This window comes from Aedes aegypti, chromosome 2 (genome assembly GCF_002204515.2).
Source record: "Aedes aegypti strain LVP_AGWG chromosome 2, AaegL5.0 Primary Assembly, whole genome shotgun sequence".
Classification (NCBI taxonomy): domain Eukaryota; kingdom Metazoa; phylum Arthropoda; class Insecta; order Diptera; family Culicidae; genus Aedes; species Aedes aegypti.
Window position 1 is genome coordinate 459,296,986 of NC_035108.1, and position 22,450 is coordinate 459,319,435.

The following is a 22,450-nucleotide window of genomic DNA, read 5'->3' on the forward strand; positions in this document are numbered from 1 at the left end:
GGGTTTTTAGAGCAAGAGCACATTCCCACACTAATTTTGAGTTAAAAGTGTAAGCTTTCAGAGCATGAAGAGCTGCTTGGCTGTCGGAGAAAATACAGATTGTGGCATTTCTGTAATTCCTCTTTATGCTGAGCTGCACACATTCAATGATAGCATACACTTCAGCCTGAAAAACTGTAGGCCACTGTCCGAGAGGGACAGAGATTTTGGTTCTTGGTCCGTGCACTCCAGATCCAGAACGATTGTTCATTCTCGATCCATCAGTGTAGAATTTGATTGAGCCTGGAGGAATACTCGGTCCACCTTCTTGCCACTCTTGGCGAGAAGGAATGAACACCGTATATGATATGTCATAATTCACAACCATTTCCATCCAGTCACTGCATTTTTCTACAATTGGATTTATAGAAAATTCGTTTAGTATGCTTAGGTGACCGGTTAAATCACCTGGCAGAAGGTTTATTGATCGTTTTAGCCTCAGAGCGCTTTTCTCAGCATCCGGCTTTATGAATTGATCTAGCCGGGGCAGATTAAGCATTGCATCTAGGGCGAATGAAGGGGTGCTGCGAACTGCACCAGTAATGGCGACGCACGCGGCGCGTTGGATTTTGTTCAGCTTGGCTCTAGCCGTAACCTCGCTTGTTTTTGGCCACCAAACAAGGGAAGCGTAGGCTATTCTAGGCCGAACGATGGTTTTATATATCCACATGATCATATTAGGTTTTAGGCCCCACTTTTTTCCACAGGTCTTTGAGCAGACCCACAGAGAATTGAGACCTTTATTTACCATGTTTTGAAGATGTGTGTTCCAATTGAGTTTAGCATCAAGCGTAATGCCAAGGTATTTGACTTCATTTGAGTAAACCAATTGTGTTTGATTAAGGAAAAGAGGTTGCAGCTGTACCTTTCTGTGCTTTGTGAAAGGAACAATCGTAGTTTTTGAAGGATTTATCCCCAGTTTCTCTTTCAGACACCAGGAGAGCGTGTAATCGAGAGCTGATTGCATTCTTGCAAGGACAACGCTTTCAAATTTGCCGCGTACAATGATGACAACATCATCAGCGTAGCCAACAACCTCGAATCCTCTTTTTTCCAGGCTATTAAGTAGATCATCCACCACTAGAGACCATAGCAATCATGCAATCATAGTCCTAAACGCTGTCTATAAAGTGCTATCCCAGATTATCTCTCGCCATACTGCCCATAAGAGCATGTCAGTCCTATGTTTGCTGGATTTCCTATTCACATGGGACAATTATGCGTTTATGGGCAGCATATATCTATAGCAAACGAGTTCGCAAGAAATTACCAAACCGGTTTCATCGACGGCCACTCGGCAACTGACCAGATCTTTATCGTGCGGCAAACCCTCTAGAAATGCCGTGAGTGTAAGGTCCCTACACACCACTTGTCATCGAAAATAATCGATTGGTTATCACCAGCGAGTGACCAATCGATCAAATTTTTAGTGCGGTCCTCTAGCTAGTGCTTTTGGAAATTAGGTTTAGCTTAGACGTACCTTAACCTTAAAGGTGTTGTTATGTGGTGTGGAGAGCCGAGCTTAACAGTCGAAGTATGATTTACACGAGATCCAATCAGTTTGATTGCTTCGCGGATGACATATTTTATTATTGTTAGATTTTTTCTCTTACCTGAAACGCGAAGCAACAAAAGGCGGACTAGGCGGAATTGAGCGAAAAAAAAAAAGACAATCGATCACGTCTGTCCTTATACTAGCAGAGACTTGAAATGAAGAAAATAGAACGAAGTTTTACGCTTTTTCTAAAAATTTACATCTGTTGATCTATCATTGCATTTGTCCTCCTGGTACGGGAAATTCGGAACAAAGCGATGACCTCGATCGTATTTTTCAGAACTCCTTATGATATTTTTCTTTCTTTTGTCACACAATTTAAAACGCAAACTTTGTTCACCATCTCTCCTCGCTGCGTCTCCTGCGACTACTGGAGGAATGGGCCTCATCTCTCCTTCGGTCATCCCGATCTCGCCTTCCACGATCCGCTTCCCGATCTCTGTACTCCTTCCTGCCACGGTCGTCATAGTTCCTTTCGCGAGGTCGATCCTCCCGACGATTTGATTCACGATCATCCTTCTCCCTTCGATCTTGATCCCGCCTACTGGCTTCGTAATCCCACCTGGAACCATTGCCATTCTCAGCCCGTCTCTCGTCCTTGTACTTCGAAGAATGCTTATCCTTAGAGGTGGATGATTTGGACTTCGTTGGACGTTTATCCTTCTTACCTTTCTTTTTCCGACGATCATCCTCCGAGTCGGAATCGGACGAACTAGAAGTGTCCGAGCTGGAATCGGACGAAGACGATGATGAGGAGGATGACGACGAAGAGGACGAACTGGAGGATGAATCGGCTTCCTCCTCTGGGACCGGAGCGACAACCGGTTGAACGATCTGCTTGGGGGCATTCTTCAGAAAATCTCGCAACTCATCCGTCAGTCCCCCCAAACCGATCGAGGTGAAGAAGTTGATCGCGAATCGCGTGTTCTTGGGGTTATCCCGTGGGAACAGTCCCGAAAACGGCTCGGCCAGGGTAGGATCCTTGAAGCGGGCGTTTAACTTGTACAGTCCCATGTACTCGGCGAGCTCTTGGAACAGGATTTTGATGAAAATTCGACTCGAGCTGGTTGTGTCTTCTTCGTTCAGCCGGATGCATCGCATTACGTCCCATCCGATAGAGTCGGTGAACAGAAGATGGGCAAAGAACTTGCTCACGTTACGGAGGCGGTTCGTGTCCAGTCGATGGGTTGTGGTGTAGGTGTCCTGCCAATGGGATGTAATCGTTAGTGGAATCTATTGTGTGGTGCTGGTAGCAGGTGTCTTTTTAGATTTGGTCAGTATTTGCAGGTCTTTAAAAAGTATATTTCTATCGAAGTCGTGGACCGAACCCACGACTCCCTATTCGCTAGATGGGCGATTCAGCCTGCAAGTTGCGGAGCCCCTTGAGAGACCCCGACGCTCGTTGGCGAACTGAATTCGAAAAATTTCAGGTTGAATTCTTGAAGGACTTCAAAATGAAATAAATACCTACTTGGAGAAAATCTTTAGGAAATCCGTAAAAAAAATCCCAAAAATTCGTCGAAATAATATCTGTAGGAAACTTTAAGAAAATACCTGAATTATTTTTGAGAAAAAAGTAATTGAAAAGGATTTTGAAAATATTCTTATAGAAGTGACTGTTCAGTAAGACTCTATAAGGAATCGCAATCTTATCGTTTGGCTCCTGTTAGGTTTCTCTTTGTTTTTTTTTTCAATGTTCCTATATTTTTTCTTTTTTCAGATAACTTAGAGATCTCTGAAGCTCCTATTTTCAAGAAATTCAGACGCTACCAGCGCTGTGATTGAAATTTGAACTTACCTGGAAAATCTGCTCAAACGGTTCGATGTAAATCTTGTTGATCATACAGAACCGTTGCGCAAGAAGTCCGTAGAACTTCTCGTAAGTCCTCTGCTCGGCGCAACAGTCCAAAAACATATGACACAACTCGGACTCTTGTCCCGGCTTCAGTTCCATTTTCATGAGCTTATGAGCACATTCCTCGTAATCCAAACTTGAATGAATCGTCAAGTAAATCGTCCGGCGCAGTGCAATCAAATTCGTCTCCGTATTGTCCACTATAAGTTGCTGCTTGCTTTCGTCACCTTCCTCGCCGCTGCCACTGGCGTCTTCGTCATCCGAATCGCTACCACTTCCACTTCCGCTCGATGAACCGCCACCATCTTCATCATCGCTGGCATCACTGCCCAGAATCTCCTTACTGATGGCTTTGTACTTTGATTCGTTCTCCTCATACTCGTTGTCCACCTTGAAGACATCTGCAAATAAGAAATATTAAATAAAAATATTGTTGCTATCATGAACAAAAGGAAGTTCACCCTTTGATTTCACAACTTCCTTACAAAAAAGTGGGATCTAATTGATACTGTCACTGAACGTGGAAAAAGGGTGTTTCTCTGGAATATATGTTTCCTTCTAAGGGTCGAATGGATAATGATGAATGCATTTGACAATTTTTTCGAGCAGCAAACCGAAACAGCCTCTAGCAAAGACTCTTCGATTCATGTGAGGAAGCAAAAAGTGCCAGTTATTCCCAATTTGGTGGATTTAGGCAAGAGGAAACTGGCGTATTTTACCGCAGTGGTGAAGACCAGACAGCAAAATAATAGTAACTATTTTTTTGTCCAATTTATTACAACAACTAAGGCTGATACAAATATTAAATTTCTTTTATGTCCGAGACCACTTGGAAGGCACAAGGGTGGGGATAAAAATAAATAAGGAACAAAAAAATAAAAATGAAAAAAAAAGTCATTTTTTTTTTGAATTTTTATTTTTAATGATAGTTGTTAAACTGTTTTTAATCGTCTTCTGGTTCATTATTTTACTTGTTTTTTACTTTGTAAATTGAAAAAACCTAACTGATGTCAAAAATATGATGAATCTTTTTTTTTTCTCCCCTTCAAAATTTTCGGATTTTCGAAGGGGGGGGGGGGGGGTGACATAAAAGAAAATTAATATTTGTATCAGCCTAACGTAAACTCAGCCTATCACGCGATATTTTTTTAATCTGTGAAAATTTGATCACTTTTCTAGGTAGGGTAATTTACTGCTTGGTCGAAGTTAACACTGCGGAACAAGTTTTTGTCTCAAGCTCTAAAATAACTACAGTCACCCCACAGTTATGGATAGCACACAGATGTTGATCAGAGTTGAATTAAAACGGGAATATCCCATCCAATAGAGTTGCAATTACGCAGAACACATTTTACCTACGTTAACCATACATGTGTACAGCATCGCAATCAATTATAATATGTTTAAGCATATTTTTTTTCGTCTGTAGGAATTAAAATGTCAACCGTATTCCCAGAAGCGTAGATTCATAACTGTGGGGCATTGAAAACCATACCACAGTTATGAATCAAAGATAAGACGATTCCGAAACAAACTAGCTTACCATTCGTTTACTGCTTTTATAGTGTTTTGATCCATAATATGAGTCGATTTGATCCATGATCTGTGGGGTGGACATCGTTTGAAATTTTTATCAAAATGAATACTTTTTCGTAAATAATCGAGTATTTAGAGGTGTATTCTCAAAAACAACTCTATACTGCAGTGCCAGAGAGGTAATTTTGTTTTGTGCAACGTCACCATATTTTTTAATCATACTTTGTTCAGAAAAATGATCCTTAGTTGATCCATAACTGTGGGGTGACTGTATTAACTTAATTTGACGTCGCTGAATCTATTGCCATTTTCGAAAATGTCATAGCACGTCTGGGTTTCAAGATATTGATTGTTGAAAATTATTTCTAAATTTCAGTCAACTTGCATGTAATTTTACTACCTTGTAAGCTGATTTTTGTGCTTAATATACTACAGAAATCAGTGTTCAGGTATTAAAGTATACGAATCAATGAGGTTTGTTATGTTTTCGTTCCTAAAATGGTACATTTTGATAATTTGACAAAGTACCTATATGGAAACGACGAATTCTATATAAAGTAACAGTTCAACGGAACAACCTCTATGGTTTCTTCAATAGTTTCTACAAGAATCCACATCAGGTAATACTACAGCAAATTAGTGGAATATTCCTTTGATCATTCCTTCACAAATTTCTTCAGGGATTGCGCCCAATGGATTTCGATGAGTTCATAGCATGTACACTACCCGTCATAAATACGGACTCACTAAAATAAGTATTGCAACACTCAGCTGAATATTTAATCACCCTGAAAAGTTTAGCATCACCTCAAAACAGGTAAATTCACATTGCTATATCTTGAGATCCTTACGACTTGCAAAGAAGCGATCTTCAGCAAAGTTGTTCAGGGGATCAAGGACATCCGGAAGGCAAATAGTTTAGTTCGCGATTTTGCCACTAGATGGCGGTAGAGAGCATGTAAAATTTAGCATTTTAAACTAGTTCTAGCTTGTGATTCACAAGAGATAGAAAGCTCGGGTCTTCGGCAAAGTTGTTCAGAAGGCCAAGGACATCCGGAAGACAAACGGTTTGGTTCGAGATTTTGCCGCTAGGTGACGCTAGTGAGCAAAAAAAAATTAAGTATTTCAAACTAGTTCTATCTTTTAATCCACAAGAGAAAGAAAGTTCGAGTCTTCCAGTTCAATCCAGATTTAATCGAAATTTTGCGTCTTCAGCAAAGTTGTTCAGAAAGTCAAGGACATGAAGTGAATCTCATCTGAAACACTTGAATATGAATTGAATTGGACATGAGTCACTGGGATATGGAGCTAATCAAATCTGAAACACTTGAATATAAAGTGAATGAGACCTGAATGCCTTAAATTTACTTCAAAAATCAAACATAAACCACTTGGATATTGAACTAATCAAACTTGAAACACGTACATAAAGTGATTCAAACATGAATCACTTGAAAATGAAGTAAATCAGCCCTAACCAGCATGAGCATGGAGTCATATCTGAAAAAGTGGAAAATGCACCTACATTTTAGATGAATCAAACCTGAACAACTTGAATATCAAATAATTCGTACTTGAAATAGGTGAATATGAAGTGATTCAGACCTGCACTGCCCCTCTTTGCACAACAGTCCCATGTTGGAAAACGACAAACTGAGAAAAAGACGATTGAAATGTGGAAACAATTTCGTTTCATTTTGAGTCTCTATTTGGCCTAAAATGTGTTAAATTTTTACATATCACTGTTTGTTGAGTACACGAACAAACCTAATAAACTTCTTTTGAATTTAAGTTAAAAATTTGCCTTAAAATGCAGAAAAATCGTAGCGAGACTGTTATGCGATTATATACGATATAATATACCAATATATTTGCATACCAGTCCCATCATGTTCATCGGCTCGTTCGACAGCTACTAAAACACTCATTGTTATTAATGCACTGGATGTTTCATTTGCTATTTATGTTCTTTGGCCGTAAAAAAATAGTTATTATAGTACAGTCAACTCTCCGTAACTCGATGTTAGGGCGACTATCGAGTTAGGGAAATTAAAGAAAGTGTGTTTCTTGAGGAACACAAAATCAGGGTAACTTTGGTTAAAGGGACCATCGAGGTATCCATGAAAACTCACATTTACTACACGTTCTATAACTCGATACGGAATAGCGAGTTACGGATAGTTTACTGTATGTCCATGGATGAATCACCAGATAAACAAAAACATAGGATTGAATACTTTCTCAAAACACACGTCATGACGTGGAATGCGCTTACAGTCATGAGTCCCAGTCATGAGAGACCCAGATGATCATCTTTTGGATAATGCGGAAATGGAATCCGATGGAAATGATTCGAGATGTTCCAGAACAACCTGATTCAGGACGAATCTAACTAATCCAGCAAGGAATCATTACAAAATTTAATCGAAAAATGTAGAATGAACTTTATTTTATTTTTCTTTTTGTTCCTTTTTTATTTTTATTCCCCTCGTACCACCCAAATGGTTAAGTACGGACATAAAATAAGATTAATATTTGTATAAGCCTTACCTAAAATGAAAATCTGTAATGCATCGTAATTGAAAATACATAATTATGTGTGATATCCACTAATTTAAACATATTTTCGATAAAACGTTGATACATGACATTTACAATGCCGTAAGCAAGTGTGTATTAAATACAGTCAAACCTCCATTAGTCGATATCTGAAGGGACCATAGACTCATGGAAACATCGAGTCAAGGAACAGAAATGCTTTGGAATGCTGTTTGAGCGAGTCATCATAGTTACCATGAAAGTATGGTTCCATGAGTCAATATTAAGACATAGAACATCGACTCATGGAAGTTGCACTGTATAGTTGATTTCCCTTTACTTTGTTACGCATAACTAGTAGTACCGAGAGACTGTATGTAGTACTAGAAGTGGTGCCCCCTTCTGAGCCCGGCCACTATACGGACTTTGATGTGACTGTTATGCGAATATTTTCAAGATGGGACAACACAAGTGGGGTTTGTTTTTGTACAAGTTAGGCACAAAGGCTACTTTTTTAGCAGTTTTTATCGATCCTCTGACTATGTTGATTTAATTTATGCAAAAAACGCAAATCGGTCAAAAGTCGACATGGGACTGTTATGCGATTATGGGCAGTGCAGCACTTGAATATAAAGCGAATCAAACCTGAATCACTTGAATATGGAGCGAGTCCGACATGAATCACTTGGATATGAAGCGAATCAAACATAAATCACTGTAATAATCCTAAATCTCTTTAATATGGAATAAATCAGACCTGGAACTCTTGTACATAAAGTGAATCAAAATTGAACCATTTGAAAATGAAGTGAATCAATTCTGAATCACTAAATTATAAAGTGAATCTGATGTAAAACACTTGCGGGTATGGAGCGAACAAAACTTGAATCTTTTGAATATAAAACGAATTTATCCTGAGTCACTTGAACATGGAGTGAATTTGACATGATTTTTTTGGCTCCATATTAAGGTCAAACCTGAATTACTTGAATATAGAGTGAATCAAACTCGAAGGACATGAATATAGAGAGAATCAGACATCAATCACTTGGATATGAAGTCACTCAAACTTGAACCACTTGTATATGAAGAGATTCTAACTTAAATAATTTGAATATGATGAATATGAGTCCGGACTAAATTACTCGCACATGGAGTAAGAAATTCCAGAACCACTAGAATATTAATCAGATCTGATATTTATTTATTTGTATTTGTATTTGGACTATAGGCTATAAGCCCATTACCCTTACTTAAAATTAACAAACAAATTAGTTTCTTAAAAATATCCTTAATCTACTACGAATTTCATCACTTGTCATATTAATAGATATTACATCCTGTAGTCTGTTGAAGTCATTCATAAATCTAGCTGTAGGCTCATGCCGGGTGTAGTTTCTCGACCTCAATGGGGGATCAAACACCCTTCTGCGGCGAAGTGAAACTGGACTGGTGTTAAAACTTCTTATGCGTCCACTCAAAATATTGCAGAAAAATACAATGTCTGCGATCTGATGTCTGTTGCTTATGCTGTCGATATCTACAAGGCGGCAAAGTTCATCGTAATCAGGCATTTGCTCTCTAGTCCACCTAGGTTTCTCAGCGCAAATTTCACGAACTTTCTCTGAATTGCCTCAAGTCTCTGCACATGTATATCATATTGGGGACGCCACACAACGCTCGCAAAATCAAGCTTAGTCCTAACTAGGTTGGTGTAGATTGTTAAAATAGCATGAGGATCATCGAAATCTCGGCCAAAACGTCGGGTCAGCGCGAATAGTTGAAGTGATTCCTTAACAACTGTGTTGATGTGGTCGTTAAACGTTAAGCACTGATCCATCGTCACACCTAGATCTTGAACAGTTTCTACGCACCGCAAGATACACTTGAATAAAGAATTGATCAGACCTGAATCATTTTAATTTAATATGATTCCGTCATTAATCACTTCAACTTCCAAATACCAAAGGCTTTCTGAACAGCATGGGTCACAAGCTAGAACTACAGTCATCTCTCCCTTACTCGATATTGAAGGGACCATCGAGTTAGGGAGGTATCGAGTTACAGAACACAAAAGCAGTGCAACTGCGTTCCAAGGGACCATCGAGTTAGCCATGGAATCCAACTTTTACTATGGTTCTCTAACTCGATATCGAGATACGAGATATCGAGTAAGGGAGAGTTAACTGTAGTTTAAAATGCTCAATTTTACATGCTCACTACCGCCACCTAACGGCAAAATCGATAACCAAACTGCTTGTCTTCCGGATGTCCCTGACCTTCTGAACAACTTTGCCGAAGATCCGAACTTTCTATCTCTTGTGAATCATAAGCAAGAACTAGTTTAAAATGCTCAATTTTAAATGCTCACTAGCGCCACCTAGTGGCAAAATCGCGAACCAAACTGCTAGTCTTCCGGATGTCCTTGACCTTGTGAACAACTTTGCCGAAGACCCGAGCTTTCTATCTCTTATGGATCACAAGCTAGAACTAGTTTAAAATGCTCAATTTTACATACTCACTACCGCCACCTAGCGGCAAAATCGTGAACCAAACTGCTTGTCTTCCGGATGTGCTCGACCTTCTGAACAACTTTGCTGAAGACCCGAAATTTCTATCTCTTGTGAATCACAAGCTAGAACTAGTTTAAAATGCTCAATTTGACATGCTCACTACCGCCAAATAGCGGCAAAATCGCGAATCAAACTAACTATTTGTCTTCCGGATGTCCATGACCATCTGAACAACTTTGTCGAAGACCCGAACTTTCTATCTCTTGTGGATCACAAGCTAGAACTAGTTTAAAATGCTCAATTTGACATGCTCACTACCGCCACCTAGCGGCAAAATCGCGAACCAAACTGCTTGTCTTCCGGATGTGCTCGACCTTCTGAACAACTTTGTCGAAGACCCGAACTTTCTATCTCTTGTGGATCACAAGCTAGAACTAGTTTAAAATGCTCAATTTTACATGCTCACTACCGCCACCTAGCGGCAAAATCGCGAACTAAACTATTTGCCTTCCGGATGTCCTTGATCCCCTGAACAACTTTGCTAAAGATCGCTTCTTTGCAAGTCGTAAGGATCTCGAGATATAACAATGTGGATTTACCTGTTTTGAGGTGATGCTAAACTTTTTGGGGGTGATTCAATATTCAGCTGAGTGTTACAATACTTATTTTAGTGAGTCCGTATTTATGACGGGTAGTGTAAGTTTTTCTCAGAGTCCAGCAGTTCTTTTAGAGGTTCTTGTAAAAATTCATCACGGTTTGCTTTACGGCTTACACAAATTTTAACAGAGGTTACTTCATAATTTTTGAAAAAATTTTGCGACTGATTTTTCTGGCGAAGGTATTTGGCAGAAAACTAGAACAAATTTCTGATAAGGTACCGCGGGGCAAGTGGGTAAATGGGGTAAGTGAAAATAATTGATATATTTTACTGAATATGTAAATAAACGTTTTAAATTCATGCGTAAACCTTTGAGGCCATTGAGAACATTACGATAGGTAAGAGATTTCTGAGATTTTTCAGCCATTATTTCATAATGGAGCGAAATATTATTAACCTGTCAACTATCACTTCGTAACAAGTTGGCGGCGTACAATCTTTTTTTAATATTAAAAAAAAAGTTGCGGAAAATAATTTTCTGTACCACTTTTAAGTTGTCCCCTCTGACAGTTTTAAACTGCAATAAAAAAAAATTTAGAATTAATTCGACATAGACCTAAAAATCACTAAATTGAAACACCGCCAATTTTCTAATCACGTGGGGCAAGTGAAAAGTTTCTCATTAGAGATTGAATTTGTGTTTTCGCTTCAGGTAGCTATAAGTATACAAGGTTCGCAATTATTATAGAACAACAGAACGTGCTGATAATTCAAGAAACACTATACTCAAAGCTTTAAATGCTATTATCATGGCCACATCATGGAACTACTCTAAAAATAAGGTTGCCAAATATTACGATATTAATATGTTTACTTCGGACAGCCGATTAAAAGGAAAACGTTGATTGAAAAGTTCCAATATAAGAAAACGCACGGAAATCTCGTGGAATGCCATGTAAATCTAATTCAAATCATAAAAAATTGGGTGTAGGTGTATCCACATAAACAAGTTTCTAAATACTTTATTGAAGGATTCCGTTTGATTTCTCTTGAAGAGTTATCCGACGTTATATCCGATTTTCTTAAAAACAAATCACGAGCGGTGGAAATCTACAGAGCAGAAATGTAATTGCTGTCCCATGATGTAAGAACTAACAATGGAAATGTTGCAGTTATAATGTTGTCGAATCATTTCAACAAACATAACAGAAGAAAATTCAAGTAACATGAAAAAAGGTTTCTTTGTTTACATGTTACTTATGTCATTGTTCATTGGGACGCCTTAACAAATTTAAAGGTAGTAAAAATCGTAAATTTAACTGTTAGTTTTTGGTTTTATTGTTCAAAATGATAAACTTTTCACTTGCCCCACCTGTGGGGCAAATGAAAAGCAAGGAGACATTTTTCAAAAACTTTCTCTGTACATTTTTTTAAAATTTTACATAACAATCAATTTCAGTATACTGCTTATATTTGGTGGGAGTCAAGCTAAAAGTATACACGACCTCATTTGTTTTAATTTAAGGTCTCTAGAATTTGAAGAATCCCAACTATGCGAATTCCATTACCCACTTGCCCCACGGTACCTTATTTCAAAGAAGCTCTACTCTTTTAAACAAGAAGCCTGAAATATCTCTGTCAAATTATTTATTAAATTTATCATTTGCAATGTATTACTTCATTGAAAGTAAGCCTGTTAGTTTTGATTTGTCAAAAACTTGTTCTGGAATTATTTCTAGTAGTTCACCACCAAGAAACTCTTTTAGAAATTTAATTAGAAATGGATTTAATCCTTTCTTTCCTACGACTTTAATCGACTTTTGCTCTACGAAAAAAGCGTATTTATGAAAAGTATTTGAACAAACAATTTTGTGGAGATGAACTAAATTTTGAAAATCATAATAAATTCTAGAGCTGTTTTGTGGAATACCTATAAGTAGATGAAAAACCGAATTTAATACTATACCATTTAATTCTACTAGAGTTTGTATCTTTTGACAGATACTCCTATTTCGACTTCAACTGTATTGTGCTCTGCAAGATAAATCCACGTAATGCGATTATCTGACAATGTCGATATAGGTACCGTCGCAATGATAATGAAAATCACCAAATTTTGACGTTGCGATTGAATTGCGCGCATATCTTCTGCGCGTTACCGCCGCCGCTGGGTGTGGATTTAAAATGAGCGCCGAAATAAGGCCGTCTTCAGACATTGAACACGACATTGAAGACGGCCCTACAGTTGAAGTCGAAATACGCGTATCTGTCAAAAGAGGAGTTTGGAGGACTTGATCTAATCTGTACATCTAAACTTGGACTAAATTTCTGCAAAAGGGCAAAGTTCAATAGCCAACATTCTAAGAATGCCTTCGGAATTATGCATTAGACATGGCCCATGGATGGTTTCTGGAGATATTCTTGACCTGGTGAAACTCATGGTGGATCCAAGGTGAGATCTTTTAAACAGAAACAATATCTCCAAATACATGTTATTGTTCGCCTATTAAGCTAACTGAAACTTAAGCCAAAAATCCGAAATAACATCTTCCAAGCAATCTAAGATTTTATCATTTTTAACAAAGATCTGGCCAAGAGTACCTAAAGGATTTAGTTATTCATCAAAGATCTTAAGATCTTGCCATGAATTTTTGAATGGACTTACAAGAAATTTGCTAGGGATGCTTGGGAAAAATCACTGTGAATTGGAGAATTCCATACAAAATCTCGTCATGGGCCTCAAGGACTAGTCAAACTAGTAATCTAGGCAAGGCTGCATCAAGAATCAGTATCACGAACAATCCCAGGAATCCATCAAATGGAATTCTAAATTAATCTGTCTAGGACAGATGTCTAAACTATATTGTTTGACTTAGCTTTTTGCAACCTCTATGAATCTACTAAGAATTTTAAGCAATATCAACCAATGATATTTTCTAGAATCCACTAAAAACCTTATTTACTATCTAATAACCATTTCAGTGATCTCTCGGAAATTACTTTAAAAAAACTGATCCAAAATCTTATGAAAAAAATTGCCATGAATGGAAATCTAACAAGCATCTCGGCAAAATCCTTGCCAGGAATCTCTCTACAAATGGTTAAAGGGTTTTAATCGTTAACTATCTCTCTACCAACTAACCAAGTCAAGATGGGAAGTCACCAGTCGTGCATCTCATAGGAAAATAACATCTAAAGGGCGAACACGAAATTATTGCGACACATTCAACAGGGTATAACTTTTCTACCATTAGGTAAAAATCAACCAAATTTTGCACACTTTCTCATTGATGTATATTGTTTACATGCTGTCAAACTCCAAGTCGTGTTTTTCGATTCAACGAAAATGGAGGTGAACCAACGCGAGTCGAGAGAACACATTCTTTCCAAACACCTGGAATTTCCTGACCTGTCGCACCGGCAGTTGGGAAAAATGTTGAACATTCACCATTCAACAGTCTCCAGAGTGTTGAAGCGGTACCAGGAGCGGTTGACGTTGAACCACGGCAAAGGAGCTGGAAGAAAACCGGGACCGGAGAACCAAAAGACGGAGGGAAAGGTGAAGCGGATGATTAAAGCAAATCCCAACGTCTCAAGCCGTGACTTTTTTCACAAGCATCGGATTGCTTTGCGGTCTTCGGCAATGTTGTTCATCGTAGAAATACCTATCCAGGTCAGAATTTTTATAGAGGTCAATGGGCGACCTCTGGCGATTTTTATTTGCAAAAGTAAGTTTTTCCATAGTAAATCCCATGCTCAATTGACTTGTCCTGCTCTTTGACACTCACTGCTGGAATTGTTTAGATTTTTTGTATATGGAGTTTTGAGGTTAGGTCAGGCGTGCAACGATCTATACGAAGAGAAAACGAGCGCGTCGTCGGTACCCAGCAGCTAAGGTTCGGAGCCGCTGTCACGATACGAAGCAGATTAGTCTACTGGAAAATGTTAGCGCGATTAGTCGTGTTTCTTGTAGTTGAAGACTTTTGGTCTCGGAATTAGTGTCACCGGATTGTGTAATCTGGTGTTTTTTGGATAAAACACGCTAAACGCCACGACACCGTGTGTTTTTCGCTTTCCCCGGATTTCCCGGATGGATGGACACCCTGGATATGAGATTCTTACTATGCAAGAAAACATGGTTTTGAAGATCCATTTTCAAATTACCGAATATTTTCAAATTTAACGCTAGATTTACGACCTTACGGAAATCTGCTTCGAAGTCGATTGTTCCGAAGTCTGCCCATTATGTGGTTCCATAAGCAACATTATAATATTCTAGCAATTGAAAAATGGGTTCCAATTTTGGCAACTGAAAATTTTGGGCTTTGTTGTCGAGTAGTGTTTGATCCTTTGGTCGTATTACTTGCTCCTGCGGGTCGGGTGATGTGAGCAGGAACAATCGTGTTGCGCGTCGCTCGCGTAGCACGATGAAATAACGGATCGCGTTAGTAGTGTTTGATACTTTGTTCGTATTGCTTGCTTTTGCGAGGACGAGCGATGAACACTTCTTCGGCGTACAATGCGTTTATCGAATAATATCGCGAGTTCGATTAGTTGTGAATATATCATGGATCGCATCACCAACAATAGATGACTCCCAGACCTTTACCTTATCCTACTAACCCAATATTCCTCCCATGACAACTGTGGAGATACAGAGGTATATTCGGTTTCTAGTAACAATGGTTGTCTACCTAACATTCCTTCTCTTCGCCGATGACCGCATTGGGCGTGGCCGGCGGCGTTATTGACTTTTAAACATTGAACTCTCGATTTATTGTGCACATTGAGAATGGTTAGCTAACCCCAAGTCCCATTCATTAAATCTCTGTGCAACTTCGATTATTCTGGTCAATCACGAAGTGCAACTATGAAGCGGTCATCCATGCTCATGCTCAAGGGTATTAATTACAAAGATTTTTTTTTATTAGCGGGATTTGGGGCAAGTGTGCCGCCTTAAGCAAATTGTTCTCTAACTTTGTCTAAAGCTTAAAAAACCCGCCAATTCAGCCTCACGATGTTAGTTTCACATCTTTTCATAAGCGCTGTGCCATTTAAAAAGAAAATAATTTAAAAAAGTATTAGTTTTGGAGCTTCTCAAATATCATCCAAAATACCCTGATTGTCAACACTATGGGGCAAGTGTGCCACCCGTATGGGGCAAGACGGCCATCGAATGAACATTCATGTAATTCTACTTGTAATGAACTTTTCATTATTTCCTGTTAATATTGCTAACAAAGCAGAGCCTAATTGACAATTTTAAAAATATTTTTAGGTTTACCGTCATGAGGGGATGCTTTATAACAAGGTTCATCACATGTGGAACTCTCTACTAGTCAATTCGAATAACTAAAATCGGTTTTTTTGTCTCCATTCAATGCGATATATGAATTATTCTTTCATTATGGAGGATCTGTATAATATTACACTAGATCAGCACTAAATAAAGGTAAAATATTGATGAAAATAAGTAAAATAGTTCTTAAAACGCCTAAAACCATGTTATTATCGAATATATGGAGAAAAAAATTATTGTGGGAGCAAAAATGTTCGCTATTCCTTTTCTACACTTCAAAAACCTCTACTGGTGCCTCATTTTGGTTCATTATCATGATTTTGTTGATGATGTTTACATTTTTATGAATTTCACCCCAACCATTTTTGTTTACCAAATAGGTGGCACACTTGCCCCAAAAAGTATAGATTTCAACCAAAATGGATTTTGTATGTAAAAATAAATATTTTTTCGTTCAAATGCCACAATTACTTACACATTTGAATAGCTTCACAATGTACAGTACGTTTGAAAAAATCGTTATTAATTTACCTCTCACCATGCTATTTAGAAACAACGAAATCTTATAAAAAATCACTGAAATTTTATGGTTTTCACAAAAGTCGATGTAAATACGTGAAAAATAGAGCAATTTGCGTCATATTTTAACCATTGTATTATGGACTATAAGGGAACATATTGTTAAGCTCAAATAAAAAATATAGTTTGTAGTTTTTACAAAAATCAGGGGTGGCACACTTGCCCCTATGGCACACTTGCCCCAAATTCCGCTATTATCTTTATTATCGGGACTTTTAGCCGTTGGCTGGTTCGTCTCCGAATTACAAAGAAGTTTGTCAAGATTTACCAGATTTTTTAAGGCACAATCTGTTCTGATGTTTCATATCTATTATAATTCGGTAATATTATTTTTATTCGTTTAAAGCGAAAAAAAATCAAATTACAGTTAACTCTCCCTTACTCGATATTCTGTATCTGGGTATCGAGTTAGAGAACCATAGTAAAAGTTGGTTTTCATGGCTAGCTCGATGGTCCCTTCGATCGCAGTTGTACTGGTTTTATGTTCTGTAACTCGATCGATACCTCCCTTCCTTCAATATCGAGTTACGGAGAGTTTTTTTTTTCTTTATTAAAGAGACTTTCAGCCCTTGGCAGGTTCGTCTCTATACGGAGAGTTGACTGTGTGTACTAAAGTTCTAGTTTATCATAATGTGAAGGCTTGTTAATATTCATGATTATAAAGACCATGTTTTCGTTTTTTAACATATATTTTGGAATTGTTTTTGTAGTTATGAGGTCACTATTTTAATAATTTTAGTCACTTCAGTCTCTTTTTATAGCTGTCTGACCGCTACCAGCTCTGTTCTTAAGAAGTAAATCGCTGAACGAACGTCTAAAAAATATCTCAAGTAGTATCTGAAGAAAACTTTGGGCAAATACCTGAATTATTTCGGATAAAATGCCTGGAGAAAATCATGAAAAATCACCTACCGTAATTCTTGTCGTAATGACATAAGGAACTATCAAAACAAATCTCACTAATATTCTTGGAGAAATGTCTGGTCAAATTCTATGAGGAATCAATCTTATATCTTGATCAATGATCCTTTTTTTTCCTTGTTCTCCGACAAGAAGTTTCTAAAGTTCCTATTCTCAAGATATTCAGTGGCTACCCTGCGTGGAACAACCATTGTTAGATTTTACCGAAATAAAAAAAAACTCATTGAAGTGAAGATGCATCGAAGCCAAACCTCGAATTTTCAAGAGCACAAATCTAGAAAACCAAACAACCGTCTGTGCTGAAAATTTTACTCACTGGTCATCACCAGCGAGTGACCATTGGGTTGAATTTTTAGCACAAACGGTTGTCTGATTATACAGATTTGTGCTCTTGAAAATTCGTGGTTTGGCTTCGATGCATTTTCACCTTGAGTATTCTAATGGGCCTTTTCAACATCATTTCAATAATGAGTTTACAATATTGAGCTGAAGGGGCCTAGATAGCCGTAACGAGCAGCTATTCAGCCGGTCGAGGATCTTTTCGCAAGGAAAATTTGCTCGACTTCCCAGGGCATAGAGTATTTTTGTACCTGCCATACGATATACACATGCAAAAATGGGCAATTGGTAAACTGCCCATACTCGCAATACAGTCCCATTAGAAAAATCAGCATGACGAGAAAAACGCTTCCAAACTTGATTGCAAATATTTTCATTTCACCGCTGCTGAAAGTATTAAATCGTGGTGGCATTACACAGCACATCATCATTGCTGTATTATAATATCTCTAACAACTGAAATTAAGTTAAACTGGTTGTTTTTCATGTTAAAATATAAGGTACAAACCAATGGGACTCGTTATCCAAGTATTTCACTTATCAAACACAAATATACCCGCATACCAGTCCCATTACATGGGCTCGCTTACTTTGTTCTCGCGTATCTTGACACATTTACATTGAAGTTTACAATGGACCAATGCACGAGTTCACGATTTTGACTTTTGAGCGGTGCCAAATTCACTTGTTTCCATGGTAACATAAATAACATGGCACCGCTCAAACGTCAAAGAATGAACTCGTGCATTGGTCCATAGATGCCAAGGCATTCTCTTTTTGCAACTCGAATCGTTGAATTGCAAATAACCTTTGAAGTTATCAAGCTTTATGGTGGTAACAGTAATAGTGCTGAAGATTTCCCTGGATTTGATTTTGCTGTTTCGGTCAGCCAATTTGAAAAGCTGGATGAATCCACTTGCAGCACGGAAATTTGGATTTGAACCATACCCAGAAATACAGTAGAACAAGTTTTGATCAGTCCAATAATGGATGTTTTTGGCAGAGAATCGCCATGGATATGAGAGTATTCCTACTGTGTGCCCGGAACAATCGTATTTCTCGTCATTAGATGTCGCATATACTCAGATTGCCGATGGAAACCCTGTCGACGATGCCAGCATTGAAGTACGAATTGTTGTGCTGGTCCGAAAACCCTACCTTTTCTTTCTGTTAAAAAGATGAGTCTATCGGAGATTTCGTTGAAAATTGTCCGGAAAACGAAATCAGTGACAGCATTAACCCTAAGGAAAGCTATTTTGTTTTTTTTTTGTTTAGAAACTCGCAAGAAAAGATGTGATTCTACTTCTACCACTTAGGGCAAGAAATGATTAAACTTACATGCCTAGCAAAAATAAACATTTTTTTTCAATGAACGTGGTTTGAAACACACTATTTCTTTTATCAATGAAATATAAACCATGATGCAAGATTACAAAACTCATAATAGGAATAGGTTTACTTCAATTTATTCGTATTCCACTAATGGGACTGTTATGCGGGTACTTTCATTATGGGACGCACATGATATGGTATTTTTTTCGCATTTTGTCCATACAAAAACTCAAATTTAGGCATGAATATGGAAAGTACACTATAAATAAACACCATTTACGAAGCTAACTCAAAAGTGGTGAAAATTCATATGGGACTGTTATGCGAGTATGGGCAGTAAAGAAAGCTCTCAGTTAATAACTGTGGAAGAGCTCATGAGAATACTAAGCTGAGAAGCAGGCTCTGTCCCAGTAGAGACGTAACATCAGAAATAAGAGGAATATTGAACTGAATTGGTTAATGTTCTGAAATAATACTAATAAAAGAAATATGTAATTAATAATCGAACTTACTCAGAATATCCTGCGCGTCGGTGGCCTCGTCCAGCATGATCAGGTGCGTAAACTGATCGTCCTCCTCCACCAGCTCCAGCGCTTCCACGACCGCCGTGTGATCTTTAAAACCATCCTTCCGGATCTGGAACACCACCTCGATCATGTACTGGACCCGTTTGTCCAGCTTGCCCTCGTGCAGGATGTTCTTCAACATCTCGAAGATCGCATTGATCCCCTTCCCGGACACTTCCGTTAGCTTCTGGCCGACTTCTTTCAGGAAGGCAATGGCCACCTCGACCGAATCATCCGTTGGGTTCTCCACGAGGAGCGTGAGGATCTCTAGAGCCAGGATCTCGTGCGCTACCCGCTGGTTGACCAAATGTGCCACGAACCGCGACGAGGACAGACAGATGCTTTTGTCGTTCCTCCGGAAGCCCCTTTTGAACTGGATCACCAATCTTTTCAGCAGCAACTCTCCAATGTTGGGGAATTTGGAATTAATGATCGCTACCAGAGCTGCGTAAACGTGTGTGAATGTCGGGGACGCGGCCTGAGCCTGGATAATGGACCGGCAGAGAAGACCCCTTCCCCGGACAATATTCTCGTGGAGCAATTCCCTCGTAATGATTCCGATGTTGTCCACGTTGACCTTGTTGATGTAACCGTGGATCGATTTCTTCAACGCTTCCCACGAGATTCGCTGATAGGCCGCTGAGGTTTTGTCCGTTATCTCGGCCTGCATCATCCGGAGTTTGGCCGGAGGAATGTAAGCTCCTCCGGTTTTGGATGTTAGCAAATCCACCGTTCGTCTAATCGCTGGTTTCTCGTTCTTTAACAACGCTTCATCGCCCTCCTGTTCGTGCTTCTCCGGAACTTTCTTCTCCTCTTGAACCGGTTTCCGGTCCGCACTTTTACTCCGTGATCTTTCCCCAGATTCCCGACTGGAATCTCGGCGCTCTCTTCTTCTCCTGCGGGAATCATCATCCCTACGCCCTCGACTCCTGGAAGTGGACCTGGAACGAGTCTTCCGCTGACGGTCATCTCGTCTGCGTCGTCGTTCGACACTTCTGGAACGGGACCTCGACCGCGATCTGGACCGGGATCGCGAGTCCCTTCCTCTTCTGCCTAACTTCTTCCGGCGCTCCTCCTGCTGTTTACCATCGGAATCGCGTGAAGCACTGCGATCGCGTTTTTCCTGACGGCTGCGCGATGATTGCTCTCCGTCGGACATGGCGGAATACCAAGATGGATTAGCACCTCACTGATTTACACTTTTTGCAGGTAGATTTCGCGTGTTTTTACGGAATAAATCGCGAAAAATCGGGAATTTTTACGCGAACGATTCCACGACGCGACGGTTTTCTTTTTCGCGTAAACAAACTTGACAAATGACAGCTCAGACCTAGAGTGCTGTTTCTGAAGGGCAGCTACACGGAAAACAAAAAAAATGAAGAGTCAAAAGGCCTTTTCGTGGGCCACTTCAAGACGTTCAATGGACCGATACACGAGTTCACTAATTTGACGTTTGAGCGGTGCCGAATTCACTAGTTTCCAGGGTGACATAAATAACACGGCTCCGCTAAAACGTCAAATAGTGAACCCGTGCATAGGTCCATACAGTAAGGGTTCATTCATTTATTTCATAACGCCGAAAATGGTCATTTTTGATACCCACCCACCCCCTTGTAACGCTTTTTGTATGGAAATTTTAGAAATTTTGTATGAGCTGTAACACTTGTCAGACACCCACCCACCCCCTTCAGTGTTATGAAATTTGTGAATGGGCCCTAAATATTGCGGCGTTTATATTAAATCCACATCCAGCGGCGGCGGTAACGCGCAGAAGATATGCGCGCAATAGGGTCCTAAAATGTTTAATGAAATCTTGTTTTCATTTAATATTACGAAAGAGCATGTTACTGCAACTGCTTTAGCATTTTTTCCCGCTCAAATATCGGATAAATCATATTAAAACTTTAATTTAAAAATTGGATCCATAAATGAACCTTGACACTTGAGATCATGTTTGACGTTCGCTTAGTCGACAAAAATACCACAGGGGTTCAACTATTTAACACCGGGGTTGTTCTTTTCTGACATTTCGGAAGGGACACGGAAAACAAAATACACCCAAAATTTGAGTTTAAACCAAGGGGTGTGACAAAATTTTAAAAAAACTTAAAATATGTTTTTTGGGCTTAAACCATCGGAAAACATTAGAAAATTGAGTAAACATATGTTTTTGACCTAAACTTATGCGTTTGGCACTAAAATTGGGGCAGGGCTTTAGGACCCTTCAAACGCAACGTCAAAATTCAAGTAGGCTTGGATTTTTTCGCCCTTCAAGGACACAAATGTTTCAAATTTGCTAAATCTGAAACATTTGGTGATTTTCATTATCACTGCGACGCCCGGATAAAAACGTATCATTCAGTGAATGAAATAAACCATTAATGTACAATATAACGTATTGGATACAATACAGCGTATTGTAATTGAATGTCGAAGCAATATTATTCTTGTTTGGATATACAATTCAAAAACAATATAATATATTGTAACAGAACATTCTATTGTTTTCAATTGGTTTTATACCTTACAATTTTGGTCAAATTCCTATTTTCGCGTAAAACAACTGTTGCTTTTTTCTATGTAGCTTTGCTGAAAGAAATAAACAAAACAAGTTCAGAAAGCAAGAAAAAAGTTAAAATAAGTAGTTTTTTAGAAGTCACTTGACATTAGCTGTAACGACAAATGCAACCATGATACAGTTCGTTGAATTGTTTTTGTATTGTACAACAATACACGAATTGCTAATCAAGACAATACATGAACATTATATCGTATTGTAT

At 38.8% G+C, this 22,450-nt stretch overlaps 1 protein-coding gene across 1 annotated transcript; it reads right to left on the reverse strand.

Annotated features, from left to right (window-relative positions):
• Nucleotides 1-1,866: 1,866 nt before the first annotated feature.
• Nucleotides 1,867-20,989, reverse strand: LOC5565910 (pre-mRNA-splicing factor CWC22 homolog). Its single transcript, XM_001650204.2, has 3 exons — nucleotides 19,617-20,989; nucleotides 3,393-3,850; nucleotides 1,867-2,797 (listed from the first exon to the last, which is right to left on the reverse strand). The coding sequence occupies exons 1-3, from the start codon at nucleotides 20,827-20,829 to the stop codon at nucleotides 1,931-1,933; spliced, it is 2,538 nt and encodes an 845-aa protein (XP_001650254.2). The 5' UTR covers nucleotides 20,830-20,989; the 3' UTR covers nucleotides 1,867-1,930.
• Nucleotides 20,990-22,450: the final 1,461 nt, after the last annotated feature.

Excerpts from the sequence above, each read along its gene's own strand:
- LOC5565910 (XM_001650204.2), bottom strand. The coding sequence starts at position 20,829 with ATGTCCGACGGAGAGCAATCATCGCGCAGCCGTCAGGAAAAACGCGAT. Across the intron at positions 3,851-19,616 it reads CGACGCGCAGGATATTCTGA|ATGTCTTCAAGGTGGACAAC; the intron begins GTAAGTTCGATT and ends TCTTATTTGCAG. Across the intron at positions 2,798-3,392 it reads CGTTTGAGCAGATTTTCCAG|GACACCTACACCACAACCCA; the intron begins GTAAGTTCAAAT and ends TCCCATTGGCAG.